This window comes from Triticum aestivum, chromosome 1B (genome assembly GCF_018294505.1).
Source record: "Triticum aestivum cultivar Chinese Spring chromosome 1B, IWGSC CS RefSeq v2.1, whole genome shotgun sequence".
Lineage (NCBI taxonomy): Eukaryota > Viridiplantae > Streptophyta > Magnoliopsida > Poales > Poaceae > Triticum > Triticum aestivum.
In genome coordinates, this window is record NC_057795.1 from 384,882,005 (window position 1) to 384,895,744 (window position 13,740).

Sequence of the window (13,740 nt, forward strand, 5' to 3'; positions counted from 1 at the left end):
TTCTCCCACTTCCCCTTTTCCCCCTCCGTTGGTTGGAAGGGGGGACGAATCCTACTTGGACTAGGAGTCCAAGTAGGACTCCCCCCTTTGGCGCGCCCCTCCTAGGTCGCCGGCCTCCTCCTCCCCTTCTTTATATACGGGGGTGGGGGCACCCCAAAGGCACACCAAGAATTCTCTTAGCCGTAGTGCTTAGGCGAAGCCCTACGCGGATCACATCATGAACATCATCGCCATGCCGTCGTGCTGACGGAACTCTCCCTCGACCCTCTACTGGATCAAGAGTTCGAGGGACGTCATCGAGCTGAACGTGTGAAGAACACAGAGGTGTTGTACGTCCGGTACTTGGATCAGTTGGATCGTGAAGACGTTCGACTACATCAACCGTGTTAACTAACGCTTCCGCTTTCGGACGAGGGTACGTGGACACACTCTCCCCCTCTCGTTGCTATGTATCTCCTAGATAGATCTTGCGTGATCGTAGGAATTTTTTTGAAATTGCATGCTAGTTCCCCAACATATCTCTCCATCGTCGGAGGAGCAAATCCCACTCTCGAGCTATCTGATCACTTTTCAAACTTTCCGATGAACCAATAGGATCGTTCTTCTAACGTCATAATCTCAATTTTGTTTTAGGATCATTGTTACACTTAATGATATGCTAAGATCCAGAAAACGTGATCACCAACCACACTTGAGCTAGTCCTAGAGGCAAGATTAGGAACCTTTTATTTACCGTTTATCATTTTACACGTGCATATGAGTTTTTCACTGAATCACATATTCCAAGATCACAGCAGTTATAACATAGAATATAAACTCTTAATTATGAATATGGAAATATAATAATACAAATACTATTGCCTCGAGGGCATATTTTCAACAGTCTTTCACTTGCACTAGAGTCAGTAATCTAATTGCATATTTTTCTTAACACATATGGCTTATCCGGTGTTGCTCATGCTTTGCTAATGGTAGAGCATCACTCTTTAAATCCCAATGTTATTTGTGTCGGTAACATTTGGTTTTATTGTGTAATTCATTTGTTACATTAATGGTGACAATATATCTCCATCTAGTCCATTTTATAGTAACACTATATCTCCATATAGTCCAATTGCTATATCTCAATATAGTCAATATTTAATTGAAACTACATCAATAAATTTTTATTGACCCAGATTATATTATATTGAAAACTTCTCAACTCTCTAACTATATCATTTATAGATCCATAATTTATCATTTCTAAAACTATTTCAAAATTTATAGTCCGATAGTTTATCAGTCATGAAGTTGTCTTGTGTAACTTTTACAACAATTATTTTGTGTAACCTTCACAACAATCTCTTCATCTCCTCTAAAAACAAGAGGCAAAACTTTCGTCAAACTGAGGTACTTAAAACTTTAAGCAGTTTTGACATATATTATGACTAGATGCAAGTACATGCAATTGTATTTGTGCGTGGTGGATGGACATGCAGTTGCGCGTGGTCATTCAGCGTGTAACCGTGAGATGCATAACCGACACGTTGTTGCGCACTGATACGTGAACATGCAACTATAGTTATGCGCGGACGCGCAACTATAGACTTGTATGACAATCGGGCATGCAAGCACGGATGAAAAGGAGGAAATAAAAATAAAATAAAAAGGTAAATTAATCAAACAGGAAAAGAAAAAGAAAAGGTCCGCATGAATCTCCGTGTGAAATCAAAGGTTGGACGAAACGCTGTTGATTCTACTCGAGAATCAGCAAAAACTAATTACATAGGGCAGGACCGACTAATAGAAGCCGGACCAGATTTTGAAGAGTTTTAGCCGTGCTTTTAGGGGTGTTTGGTTCAGAAGTCATAGGACTTTTTCTAGTCCCAGAGAGTAATCAAAAAAGACTCTCCAGTAAAGTCTTTTTTTAGTTTCTGTAGAAAAAGTCCCTCCCGTTTGGTTTCTAGAGACTTTTTAGGGACTTTTTTTATTCTTTCGGACTAAAAAGTCCCTGAATCAAGCACCCCTTACAAAGGGGATGGACTAATAAACGGGAAAAGCCACGCTGTCATTTCTGCAGCAAACATCTCGTCTCAATCCCCGCGGATAAACACGCCCGCGTACAACAATCACCTTCCCGTTCCCCTGTTAAACCCCATCCCACCGCACCGCACCGCACCGCACCTATCCCCGCATCGTAGCAACAGAAAGAAAAAGATCTCCTCCTTCTCCTCCTCCGCCGCCGCCGCAATGCAGCGCCTCTCCATCGGATCGCCGGGCTCGAGACCCAGCCTGGATGCCGCCCCCGCCGCGGCCGCGGACGAGGCGGACGAGAAGGCGACGGGGAAGGCGGCCAGGGCGGCCGCGCCGGACAAGTCCATCCACCTCGTCCCCCTCCTCACGCTCCTCTGCCTCCTCGTCCTCTTCCTCTTCTCCCACGACCCGGCCACTTCCCGCGCCATCGCCGGTAAGTAGCCAGCCAAACTTTCGCTCCACTCCCTTCGCCTCGCCGGTCCTGTCCCTAACGCCGCTCGCGCGTCCGTGCAGATTCGCCACCCGTCCTGGCCGTCACCGCCCGCTCCCTCGAGGCCACAGGTAGGCGATAAGAGTCGCGACCAACACAGCAGTCTCCGTCTGCGTCCCGTTTCCCCTTCTCTTACCTCGTTTGATTTTCTCTCTCTCTCTCTCCTTTATTCGTTCCTGCAGCGGACACGACGCCGTCGGTGGCGCGGGGCGGCGCGCACCAGCGGCTGAAGGCGGACCCGACGCCGCGCCGCGGGCGAAGGCTGGGAGCGCCGCGGCAATGACGGCGACGGCGCGGAATTGGGGAACGGGAAGGCTAAGGCTAGCCCACGTCCGCGCAAGCAGCTAGCCGTTGGAACGTACGACGCGTCCTCAGCGCACGTCTCTTTCTTCCCTCCACCCCCGTGCTGCGTCGTTGGTGGAACTTGAATGGCCGCGAGCGTTCGTCTTCCTGTGACCTCTAGAAATTGGGATTAGATTACCAGCCGCCCATCGCAATCGTCAATCACCATCTGTTCATACCCCATCGTCATTCTTTTCCGTTCGGTTGTTCACCTGCTATTGATTCTGTAATTCTTTTTCCGTAATTGGTAGTAGTACTGATGAGGTAATTGATGGATAGAATTCTGGTTCAGGTGCGCCAGATTGTCCATCGTCTTTGAACTGGTTCTTGTTTTTGCCTTTTGGATTGAAATGAATGGGACGGGCGGGTAAACGAACGAGCGAATTAATGAGCTGGCTCCAGCGTTCGATTTCGGGGCCAAGCTGCCGCAGGAGATCACGGGAAAATTTATTGCTCGGCAGCAGTCAAGTGGACAGACAGACCACAACCCACAACATACTGGACACTGGTACATTCACGTTGCTGCTGCTGTGCTAGGGCAGCCAGGCCTGGGCGCCTGGCTGGTTAATTGGCTTGGATTGGATGCTCTGGCTCAACTTGAAAATGAACAGAGCCCCAAGCCTCAGTTGTAACGATTATACCCAAGTTGGGGACAAATGCCCATTTCATACGGAAACCAATATTCAAAGAAAACTTTATGGAAACTACATTTTAAAAAAATTAAGAAAACTGGAAAAAAATATGGGATGCTAAGAGGGTGATGTTTTCTTACCACACAAAACGTCAAGTTGAAACACATTACAAGATGTGAACTACTATGAAAAAATAATAATTCAGCACTGACTAGTGACGTTACTATTTGGCACTATTCAATGCTGATTTTGTTATTTTCGCCGCTCACATTATATCCCGTAATGTGTTTGAACTTGGAATTTTTCATGGCAATATAACACCACCCTCTTCTTTTTTTTCTTTTTTTTGCGAAAAATAACATCACCCTCTCAACGTCCCGTATTTTTTAGAATTTTTTGAAACTTCAAAACATCTTTTTCATGTAGTTTTCACCGGTTTTCATCAAATGTTGGTTTCTATATGATATTTTCCCTATGCCCTCCATCTCTCACTTATGCAAGATTCGTGGTGATGTTGCACGGTCAACTTTGCGTCTCACGCATACACGCTGCAAACACAGATTAACTGCATCTCCATGAACACTACCAGACTACGTACAGTACAAAGCTTCGTCTGAAACAAAACCAGGCAAGTAACAGAAGTGTGAGTGGCAATCGTCGGTGGTGCGCCGGGGAGCACAGGCAACTGAGCAGTAGCCACAGCACGAGATCCATATACAAGTGCTATCAGCAGCGCACCCCATTCCCCCCGGCAAGTCACATCCACCGACAAGGAGCTTTAAACACGAGAACGCTGGCTGCCGCTTGCTCAGGTAAACAACGTCTTACAACTGGTGAATATATGCATTATTAGTTCAAACAAACATTTGGACCTGCATGGTAAACGCACAGAGCACGCATAACCAAACACAAATGACCAAGAAAATGTGAAAAAACTGGGGAAGGCACCTAAGAATCTAAACAATCCTGCAGAAGGGATCTAAGACACAGGTCTAACAGAAAACTTATTCACACAGATTTAAAAAAAAAACAGGAACATTTACTGTATCTTACTGAATACATAATGATTCTATGGTTTATTTATAGCCAATCATTTTAGATACGCGCTGGATTTTCTTCAAGAGAAAAGTTCACATTAGAAAGCAGCAACTAAAAGTATCGTTTGAACTAATTACACCCTTAATCACTGTCTTTAACTGGAATGAGCAAAATACGACTTATCTATGTTTTAGTGCGGCCTGCTATTATCTTCAGTTGCCAAGCACTTTCGAACTAATGTTTACTCATGATGACAACCACATTCGCAAAGGCAGTTTCAGGTTCACACTGACATTGAACACCATCAGTGGAAAAGTAAAGACTGGCGCAACTCGTGGGCACTAGCAGAAAAGTTATTCTTCTAGAGTGTCAACTTTCAGATCATTACCTCTGGAACAAAATTATAGTCAGACTGTACATCCTTATATCATGCTTGCCATTGCCAATATATTATCAAAGCACTTATATCCTTCTCCTTACATTATTAAGCTGTGGGCCATGGAATAGCTCATACTATTATGTATAGAATAGCACTGCAAGTCTGTGTTCAACAAGCCGCAGAGGCAACAGAGGCAGTTGGACAAGGGAGAATGGTGACTACCACCAAACCCCAGAAGTATCAGGGGGTGCAAAGATTAGCTTTAATGTGTGTCTCTGAGTAGAAAACCGGCCTACATTATTATAAAGTTTCAACTTTCAAATCATTACCTCTGGAAAAATCATAGTTAGGCCGTACATTCTTATATCATGCTTGCCAATATATTATCAATGCAATTGTCTCCTGCCCCTCAAATTACTAAGCTGTGGGGCACTGAATAGCTCATACTAGTATGTATAGAATAGCACTGCAAGTCTGTGTTCAACAAGCCGCAGAGACGATGTAGAGGCAGATGGACAGGGTGAGCGGTGATTACTCAAGAACACTGGCCATAACAAAAGTATGCTGTTATAGCAAAAACCCAGAAGTATCATGGGTGCAAAGATAGTTTTGAATCGTCTAGCTTTGAGTAGAAAACCAGCCTATATTCTTCATTTGGGTCAATAGTTATTCCGCAGCAACATCAAAGTGTGCCGTGTTGGGCTATCAGACTGAAGATCGACTCAGAAGTGTTCAGGTAATAATGTGTTTTTAGGACCTTCTCCTGTCTGAAGGATGTAAGCAATTGGAATCACTTATTAGATGCATAAGAGGAAGCCGCCAGCCAGGCATGCATAAGATCACAAACAGCTACAAAACAATCCCATACAAAAAGGATGACCCAGTTGACAAGAAGAAAATACACCTTGCATCTTTTCTACTTCCAGGCTATTGTATTCTAGGAAAAAATGACACAGTTAAATCTCTTTTCTAAAGTACAACTCACAGGTGATATTTGAAACGACGATGTATTGCTGGTCAAGACTGAAGATCAAAGATAGTGAAAGTGCATGTGCTTATCAATATTTGACAGTTTCACCTACAAAGTCGACACACTGTATCTCAAGATTTATCTGAGAAAAAACTGGATCAGTTTGCAAGGATTTGGTAGCAGAAGGCACAAGTGATGAACATCATCATAACACTTGGATTACTTAAATGTAAATGTACCTGAAAATGATTTAAACAAGTTATGAACAGCATCATCACACTTGGGTCACCTAAATATCCTAGCATGTACTTGGAAATGATTTAGCAGAATGCAACTACAGGTGACTGAAATCAGGTGATAGCCCCTAGGAGCACAGCCTGGATGGAAAACCTATAATGCCTAGCAGTTCCTTGTCTTCTTGAGCGCTTGATCCAGCTCCGCAATTTTCCCCTGTTGCTTGGGCAGGTAACCACCTGAGAAGAACATGCCAAACCGGAAATCAAACCTTAAATTCTTATGCATTTTGTATCCCATTCTTGTAATCGTATTACACCACAATCTCAGTTCCTAGCGGGGTACAATAAACCATAGTCAACCTTAAACTCTTATGCCCATTTTGTATTTGAGTGAGATTTATGGTGTTGCTGTCTGTTGCTACCTGGCCTGGAGACGAGGTTGATGCGGGAGCGCGGGGCGGCGAACATCCAGCTGTTGTCGTCGAGCGACCTGACCTCCTTTTGCAGCGCCTCCATGACCTCCGACTTGAGCTCTGCGGGGGAACCAGACAGACCAATTCGACTGCTTAACTGAGAGGGGGAGGACATGAAGGGAGGGGAACTAGGGCTTGCGAGGTGCCGAGGGGGATGGATTTACCGGCCATGGCCTCGTCCTTGCGGTAGAGCGCGTCGATCGAGTCGGCGAGGTCGTCGGCAGCGGAGATCGCGATCCCGCCACCCGCGCTCGCCGCCGAGACGGTCGACCTCGCCGGAGAGCTCATCGGAGATCGGCCTCGTTTGAAACGCGGCGCCCTTTCCGTAGGGGTGGTCACTGGTCAGACTCAACAGCGAATTATAGGAACCCGCCAAGTGGGCCGTGTAAATGGGCCATATAAATGGGCCGGGCTGCTACTGCACTCTGTCTGTAAGTGGGAAGCCATCCGCTCGTCTCTCTCCCCCATTCCCCAATCCCCACGACGAGATCCATCCACCCCAGAGGCCAAGAAGAGAAGGGAGGAGAGAGAGAGGCCGGCGGCGGCGGAGGATCAGACGATCGGAGATGGTGCGGAAGGCGAAGGTTGAGTTCGACGAGAGGCCGCCGGATGACTTCGACCCGAAGAACCCGTACGGGGACCCGGTGGCGATGCTGGAGTACAGGGAGCACCTGGTGCGGGAGAAGTGGATCCAGATCGAGACCGCCAAGATCATCCGCGACCGCCTCCGCTGGTGCTACCGGATCGAGGGCGTCAACCACCACCAGAAGTGCCGCCACCTCGTCGACCAGTACCTCGAGTCCACCCGCGGCGTCGGATGGGGCAAGGACCACCGCCCGGCGGACCTGCACGGTACCGCCGCCCGAATCCTTCTCTGCCTGCAGGCTATGGTTCCGTTTGTTTCACTGGCTGATATGGTTTGGTTGTTTGGTGTTGCGCAGAGCCCAAGAAGGTGGTTGAGGTCGAGGAGTAGCTCTGCTTCCGCTGCCGTTCCTGGAATGGAGAGGTCAGGGTGCTTCTTGTTATTATGTACGCTCGATGCAGTTTATGGTGAAATGCACATGATTTGTTTCAAATGTTTACCATTCCATTAACCAATTGAGATCTCTGTTTGGGGTCACATCGCCATGCTTAGATAGTTGAGAGCTTGGGAATGTAGTAGTAGAACACCAAACATTAGCACTGGTGAACATTTTTGGTTTATAAGGGGGTTTGAACTAGGACAAAAGGTTTTGTCCAAGAGTTGAGGAGGAAGGCGGAAGGGGTTTGAACTGGAAGGGTGTTTGTCTTGGCATCTTAACTGTGTGTGCAAACTGTTCTTTCCAGCTTGTATTGAAATGGATTTTCCTCTTGTCGAACAACAAATACTGCTTGTCATGCAGACGAGCGGTATTAAATCCTAAAACTTCCCAAAGAAATATCCCTCACTCTAATGCCCACTAAGTTGACTCATGACTTATCCCCGGACCAAACCTGGGTGAAAAGGAGTTATCTGTTAAGGGGCTAGCATCGTTTTCCCTATGTGTTACCTCGCTGCTAAGACTCACTATTGCTGCTGGCCTATTTCTTATTTTTCCTGAACCTAAGATATTTGAATCAAAATCTACATGAAGTCAACTTTATGTAGTGTTTACATTTAGTGATATCCAGACAACTAATATTTTTGGATGTTTTTGGTTCTTGCGGTCATATTTCCCTGGATCAAATCATGATCGATTCATAATTTTGTTAGCCATCATCATACCTTATCTGGCCTAACGCTGAAAGGATATCATGATTCACACATCCATGCTATAACCTTGTTCACCTCAATTGTTAGTAAAGCTGGATTGCTGAGATGTGCTCTGCTACTCAGGCCCAGGTAACGGGTACTGACTAACAAAGGCACTCTGCTCTTTCAGAGTACGAGGAGTATCTTTGCTAAGCAATTTGTCATTGCATCACCCCTTTTGGGAGTGAGCTAAAGCTACTCTTAATGTCTGAAATCATTTTTAACTTTTAAGTTACTTTTGAACAGTTGAAACAACTAGTCCATCGGTTCCGTAATTCTTGTGGTGGTTTTAGTTGAACTAAAACCACAACAAGAATTATGGAACGGAGGGAGTAGATAGTACCATGGACTAACACAGGCTGTCTGCTCTTTCAGAGTCGAGTTATACAAGGAGTATCTTACTATCACTAAGCGATTTGTCATTGTATAGGGCAATTGAGCTAACACTACACTTAATGTCTGAAATCACTTTAAGTTACTTTTGAACAGTTGAAACAACTAGATAGCTAATTTCTTCCTGTAATTGCTCACACATTCTTGAAGAACCACTGCATGAATTCATCTTTAACAGTTTCTTAAAGCCCGTGTAAGACAGTACGAGGGTTTATCTGATTTTCTTACTGGGAACATCATCTTCCACCACTCAAGCCTCGTATCATCTTCTCGTTTCAGGAAAAAAAAGATCGTGGAGTCGCTTTTGATTGAATATATAATTTTCTTAATATCGGAGTGAAAGAAATTTAGTTGCACATATTATTTACTGCTACTTACTAGAGCATCTACTTGGCATGTCTCACCATTTTTTAAATTCATTGAATGCTACTCCCTCCGTATCAAAATATAAGACGCTTTTTGATACTATGTTAGTGTCAAAAAACGTCTTGTATTTGATACAGAGCGACTATCTACTATGCTAATTATTTTGTCTCATATGTCTGTAATTAATTGTCCTTCTATTTTCTGCCTTGCAAATGCATTTCAACTGTCTAAGAATTCTGGTGACTGTGATCTGTTGGAATAAAGTAGACCATAACACTGGCCCTTCTATTTGACGCGCAGGTCATCTTTCCATTCGAAGTGAAGGAAGTAACTTGAATTGCCGCAGCTCATCTCTTACCTCTGAAGTTGCTGATAGGCATTTAATAAATGATGATGCGAAGGAAACATTGTTGTGTGGTGTCTGTATTTTTTCTTTTGTCAAATTCAAGGAGTTAAGCAAATCGTTGCTTGGACTTGCCTACCTTGTTTCGAGTTTCATTTATACAAATGATGTTTAGTTGCCCTTTTGCCTTTGCATCTTGAGTTTACAAGTGTGTAGGAAAGACGGCTCTTGCTGTGCCGTACAAGTTCTTTCTATTATGTCACTGCTGCCTTTTTTGTATGAAATGAGCTGCACATTGCCGTACTGAATGAAATGGGGAGGCAGCCGAGATTCAGGTGCCTTCGGAGAATGCAAACCAGAGGGCCATGTAACTAGACTTTCCAAAACAGAAAACTTATAAACAGAGTATAACATTTCTAGTTAACTGGTACTGATCCTGATGCTATAGAGCTACATACATTCTCCTTGACACAACAGGGGGGGTGCTGGATATAACGTTTTCAGGTCAATATGCCCATAGCGTAATGCTGAAAAAGTTTGTCAGAACCGATACGTGAAAGCAAGCACGATTGCTCCAGTTGCAACTTCCGGATTTGTTTGCCCCAGTAGAAGTTGAATTTTCTGCAAACTGGAGCAATGGTGCCTGCTTTGACGTTGCCATTCATCCAGTACTCATCAAACTGCATCATGTGTCATGTGTGCTCTAATTTTCAACCTCAAAATAAAACTTCACTATTTCAACAGCACATGAAGTTGTAAATATTCATCAACTACAGTCCCAATAACTGAACAAATTTCTAGTAAAGGAAAATAGGTCATTATTCAGAACATGAAGTTAGAGCAGCCGAAAAATAAAGTAAAATAAAGCAATGAATGGTTGCAATGCAAAATACTTATGGCTATCTTGTTCACTTTTTCAACTGAAACTGATAAAGATAACAGCCAAATTCTTCCCTGCTGTTTTCACACTCTAAAGAAAAGTAAGGCACTATCACAATATCGCTATAAGGAAAACATGCCATGATGCAGCCAATAATCTGAAGTTGCAGAGAGTCCAGTAAAACATGCAAGTGCACTCAAGGTTAAAATTTTCAAATTATGAAGGAATATGTGGAAAGGTTGCCCTCATGCAACTTACAAACGCTTCAAATTATGTTACTCCATAAAAAAGTGGAGTATTAAGCAGGAATCCATGCTCACATAGGATAATCATATGTGCAAATAAGAGTTTCTCCAGTCAACCAAATTTCAAAAACAGATAGTCAAGCATAGGGTAAATGACATCATTGCAGGTACATGTACATATTTAACTCTGATCAAAGATGTAAAATTCAGTTTTGGATGATAGAACTAGTGCCACAGACAGAGCTGACTCAAGTTTGCATTTCAAATGCTAAAAGTTCAGAGAATTGCATAACCCCTTTCTTTCGAGGAGGTGATAAAACTCAGACCTCCAGTATCATTGGAAACATATTCATCATTTAGTACCACTAAGGTTTGGTTGCCATTCATCCAGTACTCATCAAGAACAAAAGATTTGCACATCCAGAACAAATATACCTTCTTCAGAACTTGGCTTCCGTTCCCCCACTTTTGTTCTAACTAAACTGGGTGAAGCAAATTACGAAGAACAGAAAGATACCTAAACAACCGGTATGACAGGAGCAAGGAGAGAGGATTTACATTGCAGGTCCTCCGCTTGCGGCTGGTTGAAACCCAAGTAAATCCAGAACCTGTTAATCCCCATCTCCCCATCCTAATTGGTTGCTTGTTATTCCCCTCGAGTCTTGTAACCATCCTGCCACCTCACATTTCCCCCAGACATGAAAGAATTGCAGGTTTGCGAGCAAGCTATGCCGAGCAAATCCATCTCATTTCACAACAGCATGATTGCTCTGCTCCTCCTCCTCCTTGAGGGCCACGTCGTCCTTGTGAACCATATCCCAGAAGAAATCAGTAAGGACAATCTCGTAGCCGGGCATCTTCGCGTAACCGGGGAAGTAGTTGATGTCAATGACGAGATACCGGTCCCCGGCACGAACATCCCGGATCATGTCGAAGTTGAAGAGCTGCAGGCCCAGGGCACGGCGGAGCCCGCCTGCGATCTCGTTGACGAAATCAGTGGGCGGCATGACGGCGTCCTCGAGCCGCATGTCCTCGTAGTACTCCTCGGCCGTGCGCTGATTGGGGAGATTGGATACCTGCGAGAAGGAGATGGTGCCCTCGGAGGCGGCGTCCTCGAGGATCTCCTTGGAGACGTCCGGTAGGCTGCGGCGCTTGACGCAGGTGACGTGGCCGCCGACGACGTAAACCTTGAAGATGACGCCCCCGTGGTTGACGAACTCCTGCAGGACGAGCGGCGGGCGGAGCTTGCGGAGCCCCTCTCGGTGGTAGACGAGGGACATCTTGTGCGACTTGGCGCTGCCGTCGGCGACGAGGGGCTTGGCGATGAGCGGGAAGCGGAGCGCGGCGAGGAGGCCCGAGTCGGCGAGCGCGGCGGCGTCGTAGACGACGACCTGGCTGGGGATGCCGAAGGTGTGGCGGTGGCCTTCGCCGTCAGCGGAGGCGGAGGCGGCGTCGGTGAGCGGGACGTCGAGCTCAGAGACGACCTGGAGCATGGAGATGCGGTTGTGGAGGCGGTCGATGGCGTGGGGCGGGTCGATAACGGGGACGGAGGGGTAGCGGGCGGAGAAGGCCTGGAGCTGGGCGCGCCAGTCGTGGCCGTAGAGCTTGTGGATGACGAGGTCGAAGGGGCCCTGGTCCGCGAGGGGCCGCGCGTTGTCGACGGGGACGAGGTCCACGCCGCGCGCCGCCGCGCGGGAGATGAGCGAGGGCTTGATGAAGCTGTTCTGCTTCTTGGGCGCGAGCGCGTAGCCGACGACGTAGCGGCGGCTGTCGGCGGAGGAGGGCTCGGCGGCGGCGGCGGCGGCCATTGCGGTCTGGGAGGGTTGGAGGAATCGGGGGATTTGGATGGGGTGGATAAAGGAAGGGGAGGGATGTGATGCCCTCTCTTTTATAAACAGATCGATTCGATCTAATTCTCAGGTCGAAAGAATCCCCTTCGTCTCCTCTCCGCTCTGTCCCCGTGGACCGGGTCTACGCCCGTGGGCTGGCTGCATTTGTTAACATCGTACGATGCTAAACCCTCATGGACCATCTCATCTTTGTTTGTTTTGGGTGTTGGTTAACCATTGCTGTTCTAGTTTTTCCTTTCCAGGACCTGTTAGTCCTTTTCACGCGAGTTTTTTTTTCGAAAGTACGCAAATTGCGTACCTTAACTTTCATAAAAGAGAGAAAATAATGTACAAGAGAATTTTGTGTGCTGCAGCAACCACAAGCCGCCCGAGGCAACACAAGACTCCAACTCCGCATACAATGCTAAATCCTCACAAAAGGTCACTAACTCCTCGTCCTTCTGCTATCGCCCGTGTGCGAAGCTCGTCTAGAATATGTTACACTCCTCTATTCTATTGTCTCGAATCCATGGCGATACAGGGAGAAATTGGTGATTTAGGAGGCGAATTGAAGCAGGGAGAGAGAGAGTTCAGAGAGGAAGAAGGGGACCAGGAAGGAGTACAGGTCCAGGCAATTCTCTCGATGCCCTTTCACCCACACGCACACCTACACTTATCCACATAATTCCCAGGGTGCTGGGTCAAACTTGTGACCGGGCCGTCTCTTCCTCTTGGGTCGGCCCTCCTCATTGCCGTGCGTTGTAGAGGTACTTGTGCCCGTGACATTCTCCCCTCCTTCAAAATCGGCTTGTCCCTAAGCCGCAGCACCTGGGAAGCGACTGCGCAGCTCGAAGTAGTCATCCCATGACGCCAACGAGGCCGGCTGGCCCGTCCACTTGATCAGCACTTGAGGCAGCTTGGCGGCGCCTTTGGTGATGACACGGCAAGCCAACACTTGTTCTGGGATTCCCGGCGGCGAGTGCGGCATTGCTCGACGATGGTAGTCGGTGGCAGGGCTCCTCAAAGCAGTGACACATGGAAGACAGGATGAATTTTGCTTCATGCTGGCAATTGTAGACGATAAGCAACCGTGCCAACGCGCGCCAAGACCTGAAATGGGCCAAAATAACGGAAGGACAACTTATGGTTAGCTCGCTCCGCCACAGAGACTTGAACATATGGCTGCAACTTCGCAAACACCCAGTCCCCAACTTTAAATGAGCGCTCGGATCGGTGTTTATCTACCGGATCCTTCATGCGCTGGCGACCATGTTCTAATTGTTGCTTGACAAGTGCTGTCATCAGAGCCCGTTCATGCATCCAGTCAGCAAGATCGG

At 46.6% G+C, this 13,740-nt stretch overlaps 4 protein-coding genes across 4 annotated transcripts; 2 read left to right on the forward strand and 2 right to left on the reverse strand.

Moving 5' to 3' along the window:
- Positions 1–2,105: 2,105 nt before the first annotated feature.
- LOC123091583 (uncharacterized) lies at positions 2,106–3,168 on the forward strand. Its single transcript, XM_044513141.1, has 3 exons — positions 2,106–2,449; positions 2,530–2,577; positions 2,689–3,168. Exons 1-3 carry the CDS (start codon positions 2,233–2,235, stop codon positions 2,787–2,789), a joined length of 366 nt encoding a protein of 121 aa, XP_044369076.1. The 5' UTR covers positions 2,106–2,232; the 3' UTR covers positions 2,790–3,168.
- A 2,737-nt stretch (positions 3,169–5,905) lies between these two features.
- Positions 5,906–6,960, reverse strand: LOC123125996 (protein SAMBA). Its single transcript, XM_044546427.1, has 3 exons — positions 6,741–6,960; positions 6,526–6,636; positions 5,906–6,340 (listed from the first exon to the last, which is right to left on the reverse strand). The coding sequence occupies exons 1-3, from the start codon at positions 6,862–6,864 to the stop codon at positions 6,267–6,269; spliced, it is 309 nt and encodes a 102-aa protein (XP_044402362.1). The 5' UTR covers positions 6,865–6,960; the 3' UTR covers positions 5,906–6,266.
- A 16-nt stretch (positions 6,961–6,976) lies between these two features.
- LOC123125985 (NADH dehydrogenase [ubiquinone] 1 beta subcomplex subunit 10-B) lies at positions 6,977–9,752 on the forward strand. Its single transcript, XM_044546416.1, has 3 exons — positions 6,977–7,428; positions 7,518–7,582; positions 9,407–9,752. Exons 1-2 carry the CDS (start codon positions 7,143–7,145, stop codon positions 7,547–7,549), a joined length of 318 nt encoding a protein of 105 aa, XP_044402351.1. The 5' UTR covers positions 6,977–7,142; the 3' UTR covers positions 7,550–7,582; positions 9,407–9,752.
- A 990-nt stretch (positions 9,753–10,742) lies between these two features.
- LOC123125975 (inositol-tetrakisphosphate 1-kinase 1) lies at positions 10,743–12,451 on the reverse strand. The gene has a single exon (XM_044546407.1). It carries the CDS (start codon positions 12,380–12,382, stop codon positions 11,321–11,323), a length of 1,062 nt encoding a protein of 353 aa, XP_044402342.1. The 5' UTR covers positions 12,383–12,451; the 3' UTR covers positions 10,743–11,320.
- Between the last annotated feature and the right edge of the window lie 1,289 nt (positions 12,452–13,740).

Bases quoted from the DNA above. Each gene is read 5' to 3' on its own strand.
- LOC123091583 (XM_044513141.1), top strand. From the start codon at position 2,233: ATGCAGCGCCTCTCCATCGGATCGCCGGGCTCGAGACCCAGCCTGGAT. The intron at 2,450-2,529 runs GTAAGTAGCCAG...GCGTCCGTGCAG, and splicing joins CACTTCCCGCGCCATCGCCG to ATTCGCCACCCGTCCTGGCC. The intron at 2,578-2,688 runs GTAGGCGATAAG...TCGTTCCTGCAG, and splicing joins CCGCTCCCTCGAGGCCACAG to CGGACACGACGCCGTCGGTG.
- LOC123125996 (XM_044546427.1), bottom strand. From the start codon at position 6,864: ATGAGCTCTCCGGCGAGGTCGACCGTCTCGGCGGCGAGCGCGGGTGGC. The intron at 6,637-6,740 runs GTAAATCCATCC...GTTCCCCCGCAG, and splicing joins CAAGGACGAGGCCATGGCCG to AGCTCAAGTCGGAGGTCATG. The intron at 6,341-6,525 runs GTAGCAACAGAC...TGTTCTTCTCAG, and splicing joins CAACCTCGTCTCCAGGCCAG to GTGGTTACCTGCCCAAGCAA.
- LOC123125985 (XM_044546416.1), top strand. From the start codon at position 7,143: ATGGTGCGGAAGGCGAAGGTTGAGTTCGACGAGAGGCCGCCGGATGAC. The intron at 7,429-7,517 runs GTACCGCCGCCC...GGTGTTGCGCAG, and splicing joins CCGCCCGGCGGACCTGCACG to AGCCCAAGAAGGTGGTTGAG.
- LOC123125975 (XM_044546407.1), bottom strand. From the start codon at position 12,382: ATGGCCGCCGCCGCCGCCGCCGAGCCCTCCTCCGCCGACAGCCGCCGC.